Raw genomic sequence first — 13974 nt, 5'->3', positions numbered from 1 at the left:
CAATTTATTTTACTAGTTACAGATACCATATTTTTCCAAAATTAGTCACTCCTTTTTTACAAGAATTTTGGTTAAAAAACTTGAAAAGATACTTAATTTTAGAAGTTTTTTACTAGTATTTTATATAAAAATCTTTTTATCAAAATTCAAAAAGTTGGTAGGAATGTTTAATTTCAGAAGATTACTAATTTTGGAAAAATATGGTAGCAAGAATCAACAATTTATAATAAATTTTAATAATTTTTTACTACATATAATCTGATCATTTAATTGATTTTTCATAAAAATTTGGCAGTGATGAATCTCTTAAAAAAGTTACATAAAATAAGAATTATTATTATAAACATTTTTATGGTGGAAATAGCTGTATGTGGCCACAGTCTGGATAAAAGAAATGCAATTAAGAGCTGGCTTAGATTGAAGAATTGCCTTTAAAAAACAAGATTTATGTTGTAATTTCAGAATAAAATTTAGGCACTTTAGCCAAAGTAAATTGAAATTAGTAATATTATTATAAAAAAATACTTGGACCTGTTAAACAACTTTACCTTGGCTTTTAAAGGTTTTTTTCATTAGTTTTTAATTTTATCTATCTATTAGAATTATATACAATTATACATAACAGTATCTATCCAAAGGTAGTTAAAAAAGAACTTTTTTTTAAAAAATAAAATTTATACATTAAGAAAAAAAAATTGTTAGTGTTAAATTTTACATGTTTAATAACACATCATTTTTCAAAAATGACATGCTCTATCCCTTAAATCTAATAAATGAACATTCTTTTTGAAAAATCTAAAAAAAGATTCTATAAAAATATGAATGTTCTTTTTTCAGTCACACTTAATTGTTAAACAGTTATTAAAAAAAAAATTTTTTCAGTATTTTTTATATAATAAAATAAAAATTCAATTTTTATTTTTACTACATGACTTTTGTTTTGGCTTTACCAATTCTCGGTTGGTTTGCCCAATTTTTTTCCTACGCGTTTTTGCCGTCCAACTACGCCATTCTGTACAACATAAATTCAATAATTAAAAAAAAGTGACAGATTATAAACTTTAGGAAATAAATAAATACCTCGCAGAACTTTAATTGCCAATTCCCTCTGCCTATATTTTTGTTTCCACTTCTGTAAGCACCTTAAAAAAAAATTCAATTTCAATATCTCAAATATTAAAACGATTATCTTGTCTAATTAATGCGAAAAAAAAAATCAATCTTACTTGCTATACCATTCAACAAAATATCGGTTTTTAAGTTGCATATCGATTTCTTTAATAATTTTTTGCCTTTTCCCATTTGCTCTTTTCCAATGTATAAAAGCATTTTTTATTAATTTCGTATTATAATCATCCTAATAATAAAAAAAAAAATTAATTGATTTGAAAGTGCAACTTCAGAAGAAAAAAAAAATTGAAAATAATGATAATTTACTTCGGCCATTTCCGCTAATGAAATATTATTATTATACCGATCTCTCCATTTATCAAAAACTCTTTGTGCCAAAGTGTCTTCAGTACCTTCTTCAATATAATTATATTTTTGTGAACTAGATATTAATTTATCTAATTTATCAAAATAATTATCGTAATTAAAAAAAAAAGTCAAAGGTAATAAATCCTTATAGGTTCTTTAACAACCAAGTCACATTGAAATAATAAAAGGATATTCTCCACATATTAAAATATTTAGATAATAATGCATCTTGATTAGCCCCATTTAATAAATTATAAATGAATTTTAATCTCCATATTTTAAAATTTTCAATTAAGATTTCTTTATTTTTTGTTTTTGTTTTATATTTTGATGACCATTTTGTGAAAAATTTATTAAGTAATCTTCCACAACATTGATTTTTATGTCTTTTAGCTAACTGAACATGATTATCAATATGTTGTATCCTTAAAAAAAGATAAAAGAATTATGACTTTATTTTTATTAAAAAGAGTACGAAAACAAAAAATAAATAACTAACCGGCAAAGCCATCTTTCAAAGTGACGCTTTAACAAATTCCTTTGTCCAATAAGTATCACTTGTTCTTCAATATAAGAAACTAGAAAAAAAAACAATTATTATTATTAATTTAATAAATATGGACAAAAATAGATTTCTTTACTTTACCATATTGCTTACGATGATACCACTTGATTAAATATTTTCTCATAACAAGTTCTTTACATTTCTCATCCGATAATTTTTTATTTACTAATTGTTTTTGATAATTATTTTTCAATTTATGAAAATAACTTTTTAGTAAATTTTTTTGATGAAAATTTATAGCTAATTTCCACTGTCTGATTCCTTTTGCACGAAATGCTCGAATTTTTATTGTAAACCTAAACAAAAAGGGAGAATTAAAAATATATTTTCATATGTCAAATTCAAAAAAGAAACTTATTCGACCTTAAACCTACTTGCTCCATTCTTTAAAACATATTCGTAATTTTTCTTTTAATCTTTCCATTTCTTGAAGATCATCATCTTCCCCATCATCCGAGACAAAGAATGTTGTGTTATTGTTATTATTATTATTATTATTATTCGATATAGGACCATTCAATGCATTCTTTTCCAGTATCGAATAATCTCCCTTAAATAGAATTAAAATTGGTTTAGTATATTCATTTCGAAAAATTTTGTCATAAATTTATAGGGATCGGTAATTATTGGTGAAAAATTGAGAAATGAATTCTATTAATAAATTCAATACTTTAATTTTTTCAATTCTCGATAAAATATTTAAATAGTGTTCTAATGTGCTTTTGACTTACCTTAAGCGTGACTTCAGATTTACTACTTCCTTCAATATTAAAAAAATCTTTTCTCATAGGTGATCGTTTCTTATAATCAATAGTATTTGATATTCTACTCTGAGAAAAAACCTTTGTTGACGACTCAAAACTCTAAATTATCATTATTAAATTAGTATTTAATTTTTAAAGTGAATACATGAAATTGGTAAAAAGGCACCCTCTAATCGCAAAACGTACCTCTTCAACATTATCATAGTTTTGTTCTAAAGCAATTTCATTTGCTTTAAAATTAATGTCATTATCAAAACTAGTATTTTCTATACCATGATCCAATGAAGACAAAGAAATATTACTCTCTATAGTGTAATCTGATTCAGATCCATCAGATTTATTAAATATCAAACTACGCTGTTCAATATCTGATTTTAATCCGAGATCCTATAAATCAAGGAAACATGACTAAATGAGTATTAATCAATCATGATCAATTAATACTCTCATAGTCTCTTCAAAATTGTAAATCAATTAATTTTGGTCGTACCTTGATAGAATTTTCAAATTTTTCACCCCAATTATTTCCAGGTACTAAAGATAATTTTAATAAAAATTGATAATAAACTGTATCAATTTTAGCGTCAATTCTTCTTGTAGATAATACAACATCATAAGCTCTAAACAATGACATATACGAGAATGGTGTTATTTCTGTTAAACTACGTGAAGTGTACGTAGCTAAAGTTATTATATCCGAAAGTATCTCGAGGTCTACACAAATAATTTAATAAATAAAGTACTATAAAACATGAAAAAGAAACATTTAAACCGTCACTTAAATTAATAAGTACCTCTGACGGTGTAAGTATCCCATGTTTGTTTTTGAATTTCCGGGTAACGCGACTGTTTGTGACACAAGTTATTTTGTGATAAACTTTGAATATTTTGTTTTTTATTAGGAACGCGTTTATCAATATGGGCCATATTGTTAAAAAAAAATAAAGAAAAAAATATTATACGAAAGAAAAAACTTTTAGTTTGCGAAAATACGAAAATAACACATACATATATATATTTTTACCCGCGGGAAAGAAGTTTTACAATTTAACCAATAGATGTTATTATAACACCCATCAAAATTATCGCATCACATGTCAAATTAATTTCTCCTTTAATATTACTTTAATATAAACTTATAAATCTCGTTGTTTAACTTGATAATGCGTCCTAAGAAGTTTCCGCATTAATACTTTGTATATTAGTATATATTAAATGATTAATACCTAAATAAATTTTTAATAAACGGGACTCTAAACTTGTTGAGAGTAAAATGATCGGCGTATGCATATTAACCCAACCGGGTAACTAAATAAATATACATTTTATTATTAAAAAGGATTTATATATGCATGCAAAGTACAATAGTATTATTATATTATAAATATTATAATAATTTCAAATTTGTTTTCATTCATTCATCTAAAATTGAATTGGTTTGAAGTTTGAACACATTTCTAAAAATATAAAAAATATCTAAAAATTTTGATAATTTTGATACTATTATTTTATTTATTTATTTATCTTTTCCAAATCCAGAAATTACCATGCCACTGTGAAGAATTTCCCCATCTTCCACAAATTCCAACAGGTAATAAAATACCATCATAAATCCAACTATGTTTACCCTTATATGTTTTTACAAAATTTACATTCCCTTTCTCTGTAATAATTCCATGTTTAATTACAAACTCACCATGCTTATCAGATCCACTACCCGAAAATTCTTTTACTACCTTATCAGTAACACGAACGGGATTATAATCAATATGATTTAAATAATATACTTTACCCGGTTCAGATGGAGAGAATTCTAATGATGTAATGTCCATCGCTGATTCCCTCATTGGTGATGGTTGATTAGATATATAATATAAATAATATCCACACCATTTCCCGCTAAAATCTTCACCAAATGGTTGAATTATTGTTTCTTCGGGTCCCAATTCTGATTTGTTGTAAACATTATTGAAAACATTAGAATCCGGTATAAGTTGAGGTGGAGGTACATATTCATCAAAAAATTCACTCGGATTCGATAAATTAAAAAAGTTCGTGTGGAAAAAGATGTGTATTGCCGACCCTGCGGATGCCGGAAGAATTAATTGTTTATACCCTGTGTTCTCTAATTCTGGAAAAAACATATCAACGTTAATCATTGCATAATGAATGGTCCTCCATAATGATTTATTTTTATTCAAATCGATCGTAAGTTCGGGATGCCAAGAAATTAATATTGAGAGAATTTGTAAAGCAATAGATAGACATTGTATTTGATCTTCCATTTTATCTAATGATTTAATTAAGCTCACTGCCAATTCTTTAACATTTGCTCCTAATAGTACTTCACTATTCATTCCATCATTCTCTTGACAAATTTTCCAGATAATGTTTAAAATCTTTAATAATTCAGGATCATTATTCTGTTGAATCTTCCTTCGCGTTCTTATTCGATTTAGAATATTATCATTTACGAATAAATCAAACACTTCATTATCATTATCATAATTATCAAACATATCATCCATCTCTTCGATTTCACTTTCATGATCTTGTGGAATCATTATATCATCATTTTCATCATGATTCGGAAGATTACTTTCATCATTATTTATTTCATGATCCGGCGATTCATCATTTTCATTTTCAATAATGGCATCTCCATTAGGAAGACCATTTTGTTGCTCAATATTGTTCTCAATAGCGTTCTCGATATTGATTTCTGTGATATTTACATCAAACAATCCCACTTCCTCGTCTACATAATTCAATTCATCATTAACGGTGGTTTCATTCTGTAGATTAGTTTTTATATCATAATTAGGTAGATTAGTAATTTCGTCACCGCCATCGTCTTCTTCATAATCAGGTAAATCAATTTCTTGTTCATTAATAATTTCTTTTGAGGAACTCTCTACCTGGGTAACATTGAAATCTTGCAAATTAATTGACGCTCCATTCCCGTCGAAATCCTGTAATTGGGATAATCCTTCATCGTAATCTATTAAATTAGTTATGTTTTGATTATCTTCATAATCTTGTGATTCCTCATTTTCGTCAAAATCAGGTAGATCATCATCTATTGATTCTGTATAAACATTATCCGACAGTTTAGACGAGGAAATTTCCTGTGGTTTTTGAAATATAGTTGAAGATTCTCCATAATTCTGTATTTGAGGTATACCTTCATGTAATTTAGATGATGATTCTTCATCATCAGGCAATTTAAAAGACTCTTCATCATCATCCAGTAATTTAGATGATTCATCATAATCTTGCAGAGTTACATTTAAATCACCATTAATTTCCGGATTTGAAAAATCTTGGGCCTGAGCAACATGATCAACCTCTTTAGCAGAATTATTAGTATCTTTAACTAACACTTCATTATGTTGTATATCATTATCAATATTTTCAATATTTTCCATAGCGTTAGAGGCTTGAGTATCAATAATAAAATTATCTGACTCAATAGCATCTGAAGCAAATATGGAATCAAATTCAGGATCATCAAATTTGATTAAATCTTCACTTACAAAATCAAGGTCTTGAGACACACCATTAACATTAATAACTGAAGGGTTATCCATTCCAAAATTATCTTCGAATTTTGTTACATTTTCTCTTAGAAGTTCTTCATCTTTAGTGTCTTCTTTAAATATATTTTCGCTTACGATATCTATGTTTACGATATCTACGTTTTCGATATCTACGTTTTCGATATCTTCTTTTACAATATCTTCTTTTACAATATCTTCTTTTATAGTACCTTCTTTTACGGTATCTTCTTTTACGGTATCTTCTTTTACGGTATCTTCTTTTACAGTATTTTCTTTTACAGTATTTTCTTTCATGGTATCTTCTTTAATAGAACCTTCTTCTACGATATCTTCCTTTACATCATCATCTTTTATGGCGGTAAACGTCATATCTACCAGAGTGCTGTTTTCGAGTTCCTCACCATCTTCAAAGGTAAAATCTATGTTATCTCGTTCCATTTCTTCCGTTCGTGCTCCGTCTTTCTCGTTACCTATAAAATTAAATTCAACATCAAAGTCAAATAGTTGATCGTCAACAATGTCATCAACTTGATCAGTTGAATCTAATGTTGAGCTATCAACGTTGTTAGTATTATTATCACTATCATTATTAATCTCGTTTTCATCATCAAAATGAAGTTCCATAAAATCATCCAGATGTACAATTGTACTAAAGTCATCAGTTTCACCATCATCATCACTACTGGAAACGAAAGGTGAAGGTAAAGGGGGTTTAACGTAATTTTTAATTTTATTTAATGAAATTTGACGTTCTTTATACAATTCTTTCCATACATTTCTACCGGTTTGTAACTTTACAAAACTAGAAGAGTTTTGTACTTGAGAAGATATACTTTCACCTTCACCTTCGCTTTCTGTGCCATTAAAAACGCTAACGCTATCTCCAATTAAATTATTATCGGTTATCCCAGCTCTAATAATAGCTTCAGAATCAAATTTTGCTTCAAAGGTTATTTGCCATAATAGTGCATCATTTGCTATTTTATAAAATAATCGGTTAACTTGTGAAAGTATGGAAAGTTGTTTATGTGGCGAATATACCGTTGTTGGAGACTTTACTGTATTTTGATTAGTTATAACAAAAGCGAGTATATTAAAAATAGTTTCATTTGGAAGACGAGAAAAATAATTTGAAGTATCATATTCATGCGTAAAAGAACTAGGAGAACTAGGAGTAGATGAACTTTGAGTAGAAAGAGAAAAAAGAGCTAAAGTAGAAGCAGCAGAAGCAGCAGAAGTAGTAGTAGCAATATTAAAAATATTATTATCTTGTAATATATCCATTATTATTATCTTTAATACAAAACTAAAAAGCTAGAAGTCTATTAAAAAGAAGAAAAATTTTTTTTAGAATTTGTTATTGTGGGAAATTTTCTCTAATATTTTATTTGTAATTTAAAAAAAACCACACGTTAAACTTATTTAAGTTTAATATGGTCTTGTGAAGTTTGTAAGTTTGTAAGTTTGTAATCGTAATTTTTGTAATACTGCTCAACAAAAGACTAAACAAAACCCAATTTTGGGATAGATAAAAACTTTGCGTTCATAAGTCATAACCTGCGCAAAAAAATGATTTTGTAGATTTCACGTGAGATCAATAGTTATAAATGGAATATAAAAAAAAAAGTCGAACGACGTAACTTTGGTCATTCTTTCTATTTTTTTTTGATTAATGCGTAATATTAAATTTAGATTAATATCTAATATTATTCCAAGAATAATAAAATTTAATCAAACCAACGGTATTATATATTTATAATTTTTTTTTTCTATTTTACACTCAAAAAATTAAAAGAAAAATAATTTCTTTAGTACATTATGGAATACTTTACTCCTCCATAATTCAAAGACGTTTTGGTAATACAAATTCTAATAAAGTAGAATATTTTGATACAAGTTCATTTGTAGAAAAATTGGAAAATGAAGGATTAACAAGACAACAAAGTGAGGCTATAATGAATTCATTATCAGAAGTGATAAATAATAGGTAAAAATGCATATACGTATACATCTATGTACGTATGTATATTTTTTTCAACAAAAAAAAAGAGATTATTCTATTCTAAACGATCCTTATCTTTTTCTTTAATTCCCTATACTTATCTCATGATCTATAGCTTACGCAATGCAACAAGTGATTTTGTTATTCAATCGGATATAGACAAGGTAACATCAAAAAAAGAATTTTTCTTTTTCTTTTTAACTAGTATTAACTTTTTCTCTAAATGTTAGTCCATATATACTGCCAAAGTAGATATTTCAAAGTTGAAATCCGAATTACAAATGGTAGAAAGAAGTGATTTCAATACGTTAAAAATTGAAAATGAAAGGTTATTAACAGAAATTGATAAATTGAAACAAAAATTAAACGAAGAGGTTAAAAAAACTCAAGGGGGAGTAAAATTAGATATAAATTTAGAAAAAGGTAGAATTAGAGAAGAAACAAGTGGACTAGAATTAGAATTAACTAAGACTGGTACCAGAATTGAAAGCGAAATAGCTGGATTAAGAACTCAAATGGAAACAATTAAATCTCAAATTTTACAATATATGATTGGTACTTTAACTGGTGTTGGTGCTTTAATTTTAGGTAATTATCTGGTTTCATTTGAGACTTGGTTTTTTTACAGTTTTAATCAAATTTTAAAAAAAATTTCAATTTTATAGCTTACTTGCGTATGTTTCGGTAAATTTACCGAGAATATTTAAGAGTATTAAGATTATTCTATACTAGATGTATTAGATATATTTTATTTAAAATTAAAGATATACAAAAATTATTAATACAAAAATTATTAATAATAATAAAAAAAAACCAAAGAATATTCCTTTTTCCCTATTTAAATAAAGTTCCTCAATCTAAGTACAGAAACCACAAAACATAAAGAAAGGAGAGTAATTAAATAAATGAGGTTCGGTATATTTATCATTAGGATTGTGTGGAAGTTTTTTAATTAATTTTCTAGCGGAATTTTTGGCAATTAAACCAGTTACTAAAATAAATGATTCAAAAGAAGTTAATAATTCTTCCTCTTTACTATTATTTTTACTGGCACTATTATATGAATCAGCGTCTAAGATTTTGTTAGATACATTAATATAAAGAATATTTGTTTCTCTCTCAAATTCAGCAACTCTTGCACCTAAACCACTTAATCCTTCGACACAATATAAATCACTTTGTTTTCCATCATTACCAGGTATTAAAGAACCATTGGAGAAAACATTTGTATTTTTCTTGGAAGAATATGAACTTATAAAAGAATTTCTATTCTTTTTATTAAAACCAGCGGTAGAATTGTTGTTAGGTGTACCACCAATCTTCCAAAGAAACATTCTACCATTCCAAGATACAACGTATCCGCCTAATAAACTTTCATATTTCACTAAAGTACTTGGAGTCGATAAATTTGAAATTTCCCAGGTAGAAGTAGGTTTAATCAATTTGTTTATTCCGTCCATACCATTATTATTAAGTCCATTTAATGATAATGATGATGATGAACTATTAAATGTACATGCACTTCCATTGCTACTAACTGAGTCAAATGAAGCTGTGGATAAATTACTAAATCTATGATTTTTTACATTTAAATTGTCTCCTAAAAATTGATGTTTATTGACAGAATTATTTGGAAGTGGAGTAATAGTGGTAGTGTTGGTAGTATCATTATTAGTTGTAGTAGTAACCTCGTTTAATCTTGGGAAAGCGTTCCAATAAATTTGACTATTATTATAATAATCTTGTATACAAACATTTGGATCCGAAGAAGTTGGGACTTTGATTTGATATTTCGGAATTAAATCTGGTGATCCATTATTACTCGGATTTTTTGTATTATAAATTGTTATAACTCCTTCTTCTTTTATGTATTTATATTTCGCTAGTGAACTATTATGAGTTGATACGTATGGATTACTTTTTGGCATCTTTGGAATCGATGAAGTAGGTTTGGGAGTGACGATAGTTGGAACTATTGTGTTATTGATTCCAAGCGATGACATCTATACTTTTAAATTTTTTTTTGTAAAAAGGGGAAAAAAAGAAGGAAAATAAAAGAAAGAAATAATGGGGGGGGGAGGAATTTTTTTTTTTTCACAAGGAAACTAAAGTATTTATATTTAAAAATTACAATATGATTTGTTCTACTGAAACACAACAAGTAAGTGGTGGTAAAATTCTATCATCTTTGACAATGATGCATATTGTACTACCTTTCACTAAACTAAAATAATAAAAAAACCGGCGAAATTATTAAATGAATATATATTACATTAACTATAATTAGACATAAAATTATGGAATTTTTTTTTGTCGAAATTGTCGAAATTTATTATTATATGATCATCATTTTTTTAATTAATCATTTATTTGAAAAATTTTTTTAAGGTTTGAATGAAGGATAGGGTATTGAAGCTCAAATAGAAAAAAAAAAGTGAATTTTTTTGTAATAAAAAATTTATTAAGTTATTTATGGGCCGTAAAGATTATAACCTAAGATATTTTTTTCTTGGCGGCACCCAAATAAATCATAAAACTGGTTTTCTATCCGGATTTCGTTTATTACTATGCATAGAGGAGATCTTCAAAATTTTCTAATATATTGAATAAATTTTTACAAGGAAGGGCTTCTTTACAATTTTCCTAAAAAAGCGTGAATGCGCCTACAATTGGTTTAGTTGTCTTACAATTGAAGATAGAAGAAGTATTATTAATAATGAGAAAAAAATGTGAATATTATGTATTATGCACTTGATACTTTTAAAACTAATTGTTCTCGCCGATAAATCCCTTGCAAAAGATGAAACAGTTGAAGCGATAAATAAATAATAAAATTACTTTAAAAAAACAAAAAAAAGGAGATAAAATTAAAAATAAAATAAAGGAACAAAAAAAAGGTTATAAAGGAAATATAGCCATAATTATACATATTTTATTTAGCATAATAAGAAAACGCGCCTTAAAAAAAACTCGCACATGGTAACATCATCCATACATGTACTTTGTACCGTTTCACCATACAGTTTAGGAATGAGACATGCAAATCACGCTATGTATTCATGAATCAATTTCAATGCTATTGATTGTTTTAGTAGGAATTATACTATTCTCTAATATGTAATCCGCATTTAAAAAGTCATTATTATCCGCTCTATATACTGCCGCTTCTTCATCATTAGAAATTCCACTTTCTATATGTCTTTTGATAATCCTTTTTCTCGCAATTTCACGATCCACTTGTAAGAACCAGAGTTCATTCATTTGCACAGCAATCGATTTCCAAATTTGTGGTTCCTTCAAATGAAGATAAAGTCCTTCAAAAATTACCAATCGATGGCTAAATAATAAAATTATAATTTAATTGTTTGAATACAAAGTGAAAGTAAGAGAAAAGTAAAAGAAAAATTATTATAAAACCTTGGAAATATCTTGATATCATTTTCAATGGGATCGCCGATGGCATGATCAAATGATGGTGCATCAATGATTTTTTGGTGATTTATTGGGTTTCGAAGACTGGTGACAAGTTGATAAAGTCCTGTAAAAATGAACAATAAAGATAATAAAGATAATAATAATATAAACATATATTATATAATCCTATTCATTGTTTTCTTTTATTAATCACCTTCAGCATCAAATGTCCAATGCGCTCCACGCCGAGAATAAGCTTCTTCAACATTCTTATGCAGTATTCGTAAATTAATTTAATTAAAATTTTATTCTATTTATAAAACAAACAGATTCAAAAAGCTCATACCGGAAAAGTATCCAATATTTTTCTTGGATAATGATATCCATCCATTGATACGCTAATAGCGACTTGTTTTCCAACGAAATTATTTACATATCCTTCAAGATTTTTTGCTAAAGTAGTTTTACCTGATCCTGGAATGCCAGCTATTGCAATAAGAAAACGATTTTCTAGTGAAAGACTACATGGTTTAAATTTTTGTGAACAAATAAATAATTACAATAAAATACGGAAATAACGGAATGATTATAAATATCACTACTTTGAAATTTTTTCTGTAAGGTATTTAGCGAGAGTAGAATAAGTACTTTCCATTTGTAACTGTGCCTAAAATTCACCTGACTCACCCAAATTGGTTAGTGTAGTCTAACTAGTTTTGGATTGAAATGATAATCTGAGAGGTCCATGGTTTCAATTTTCGTCTCGCGTAAAAACCGGTTATATCCCGGAAATTTTTGGTGTTTTCGGTAATAATTGGTTTCCCTGATTTCCATAATAAGTAGAATTACCAAAATTACTGTATTGAAAAGTCCTGAAACATGCAAAAAAAAAAAAAATTGGTGACATCAGCCGCGCTTTTTGACGCCTTAACGGCTTAACATAATATGGAAAAAAATTTAATTGATTCTGACTTAACTGTTAGTAACATATATAATATAGAAAAAAAATATTTAAAAGATTGAATATTTTGATCTGACTTAACTGTTAAGAAAGAATATTAATTAATTGTAATAAATCGTGTAGAAAAATTTGCAATCAAAAATGTTGTTAATGGTTAATGTTTGTGCACAAAATATGTAAATTATAAATTATGTAAAATTTACTTTATAATTGTTAATGAATGTATACAAATGAGCACAATTCGAATCTTATATTCTATTTTCCTTCTTTATTTATAATTCTTAAAACTTTGGTAGAAAACCAAAATAATAATAAAAATTTGTTTGTATTATAGATCAAATAATGTTTTTTTTTAATTAGTGTAAAAGGTGTAAAAAGTGCATGTTTGAACATACAAATGTGAGACAATACATGGCACTGGACCAGTGCCCTAGGGCACATCGGGCACATCGGAGAACAACTCCTTCTTACACGTGATATAATATGGTAGATCTGCAGTATTTAAATTCTTGGGTTTTTTTTATACTGTATTATTGGATTGTCGGAAGAGTAATTCCGTCGTGACCTAGTGTAGTAAATTAATAATGTTTCAACTTTCAAAAATTTTTGTGATCTAACGCGCGCCAAGATTTCGGAATTCGAAAAGTTTGTGTGCGCTTATACGGAGTTGTATACGGAATTAAAATCCCGATTCGAGAAGAAAATTTTGGAGCATCCAGAATATTCTAAATAATCTAGTTAGGGATTGAATTAATATTCCTTGTTTGAAAAAAATTATAAATTACCATGTCACTTATGATTTGATCTAAGAAAATTGAATCTTACTTGTTTAGACACAAAAAAAAATCTCCTCAAATAATTGGAATGGTTGTTACGATCCAATTAATATAAAATATAAATTAAAAAATCAAATGTTATAATTTTACGTTACAGTTATTGCAGTATTTGTATAAAATTAGTAGTATGGAATATAATTCGGACTTACCCAAAATAAACTTACCAAAAAAGTCTAAAGTAAAGAATGATAAAGAAACACCCATAGAATGTTCGATCCAATTTGTTCTTTCAAAAAAAAATATATATATAAATTGATTAAATCATTTGACCTATTACTCATGAATCTGATCAAGTTTATAAAAAGTCAAATAACGTAACTGATTAATATATATATATATATACGCACTTTGTTGCAAATATTAAATATTTTGTAATTAAGAAAAAAAAAAATT

The 13974-nt window shown here is 26.9% G+C and overlaps 5 protein-coding genes across 5 annotated transcripts; 1 reads left to right on the top strand and 4 right to left on the bottom strand.

Moving 5' to 3' along the window:
- Positions 1-896: 896 nt before the first annotated feature.
- On the bottom strand, positions 897-3826 carry OCT59_030084 (uncharacterized protein). The gene is made up of 12 exons (XM_025322545.2): positions 3603-3826; positions 3299-3522; positions 2995-3195; positions 2776-2907; positions 2419-2594; positions 2126-2340; positions 1979-2057; positions 1673-1904; positions 1438-1590; positions 1227-1357; positions 1081-1142; positions 897-1012 (listed from the first exon to the last, which is right to left on the bottom strand). The coding sequence occupies exons 1-12, from the start codon at positions 3733-3735 to the stop codon at positions 909-911; spliced, it is 1842 nt and encodes a 613-aa protein (XP_025166006.1). The 5' UTR covers positions 3736-3826; the 3' UTR covers positions 897-908.
- A 281-nt stretch (positions 3827-4107) lies between these two features.
- On the bottom strand, positions 4108-7883 carry OCT59_030083 (uncharacterized protein). Its single transcript, XM_066146428.1, has one exon. The coding sequence runs from the start codon at positions 7650-7652 to the stop codon at positions 4329-4331; it is 3324 nt and encodes a 1107-aa protein (XP_065995073.1). The 5' UTR covers positions 7653-7883; the 3' UTR covers positions 4108-4328.
- A 118-nt stretch (positions 7884-8001) lies between these two features.
- On the top strand, positions 8002-9210 carry OCT59_030082 (uncharacterized protein). Its single transcript, XM_025322546.2, has 5 exons — positions 8002-8110; positions 8181-8355; positions 8486-8534; positions 8601-8958; positions 9036-9210. The coding sequence occupies exons 1-5, from the start codon at positions 8041-8043 to the stop codon at positions 9056-9058; spliced, it is 675 nt and encodes a 224-aa protein (XP_025166008.1). The 5' UTR covers positions 8002-8040; the 3' UTR covers positions 9059-9210.
- OCT59_030081 (uncharacterized protein) lies at positions 9076-10459 on the bottom strand. The gene has a single exon (XM_025322547.2). It carries the CDS (start codon positions 10371-10373, stop codon positions 9228-9230), a length of 1146 nt encoding a protein of 381 aa, XP_025166009.1. The 5' UTR covers positions 10374-10459; the 3' UTR covers positions 9076-9227.
- Positions 10460-11427: 968 nt separating this feature from the next.
- Positions 11428-12439, bottom strand: OCT59_030080 (uncharacterized protein; the record flags this gene model as incomplete). The annotated part of the gene is made up of 5 exons (XM_066146426.1): positions 11428-11707; positions 11788-11908; positions 11999-12053; positions 12131-12305; positions 12387-12439. The coding sequence occupies 5 exons, from the start codon at positions 12437-12439 to the stop codon at positions 11428-11430; spliced, it is 684 nt and encodes a 227-aa protein (XP_065995072.1).
- Between the last annotated feature and the right edge of the window lie 1535 nt (positions 12440-13974).

The sequence above is a fragment of the Rhizophagus irregularis genome, chromosome 9, assembly GCF_026210795.1.
Source record: "Rhizophagus irregularis chromosome 9, complete sequence".
Classification (NCBI taxonomy): Eukaryota; Fungi; Glomeromycota; class Glomeromycetes; order Glomerales; family Glomeraceae; genus Rhizophagus; species Rhizophagus irregularis.
The sequence above is the reverse complement of the archived record's forward strand: the minus strand, read 5'-3'. Positions and strand labels throughout refer to the sequence as shown.

Excerpts from the sequence above, each read along its gene's own strand:
- OCT59_030084 (XM_025322545.2), bottom strand. The coding sequence starts at position 3,735 with ATGGCCCATATTGATAAACGCGTTCCTAATAAAAAACAAAATATTCAA. Across the intron at positions 3,523-3,602 it reads GGATACTTACACCGTCAGAG|ACCTCGAGATACTTTCGGAT; the intron begins GTACTTATTAAT and ends TTATTTGTGTAG. Across the intron at positions 1,905-1,978 it reads TTTGAAAGATGGCTTTGCCG|GATACAACATATTGATAATC; the intron begins GTTAGTTATTTA and ends TCTTTTTTTAAG.
- OCT59_030083 (XM_066146428.1), bottom strand. The coding sequence starts at position 7,652 with ATGGATATATTACAAGATAATAATATTTTTAATATTGCTACTACTACT.
- OCT59_030082 (XM_025322546.2), top strand. The coding sequence starts at position 8,041 with ATGCGTAATATTAAATTTAGATTAATATCTAATATTATTCCAAGAATA. Across the intron at positions 8,535-8,600 it reads TTCAATCGGATATAGACAAG|TCCATATATACTGCCAAAGT; the intron begins GTAACATCAAAA and ends TCTAAATGTTAG. Across the intron at positions 8,959-9,035 it reads TGTTGGTGCTTTAATTTTAG|CTTACTTGCGTATGTTTCGG; the intron begins GTAATTATCTGG and ends TCAATTTTATAG.
- OCT59_030081 (XM_025322547.2), bottom strand. The coding sequence starts at position 10,373 with ATGTCATCGCTTGGAATCAATAACACAATAGTTCCAACTATCGTCACT.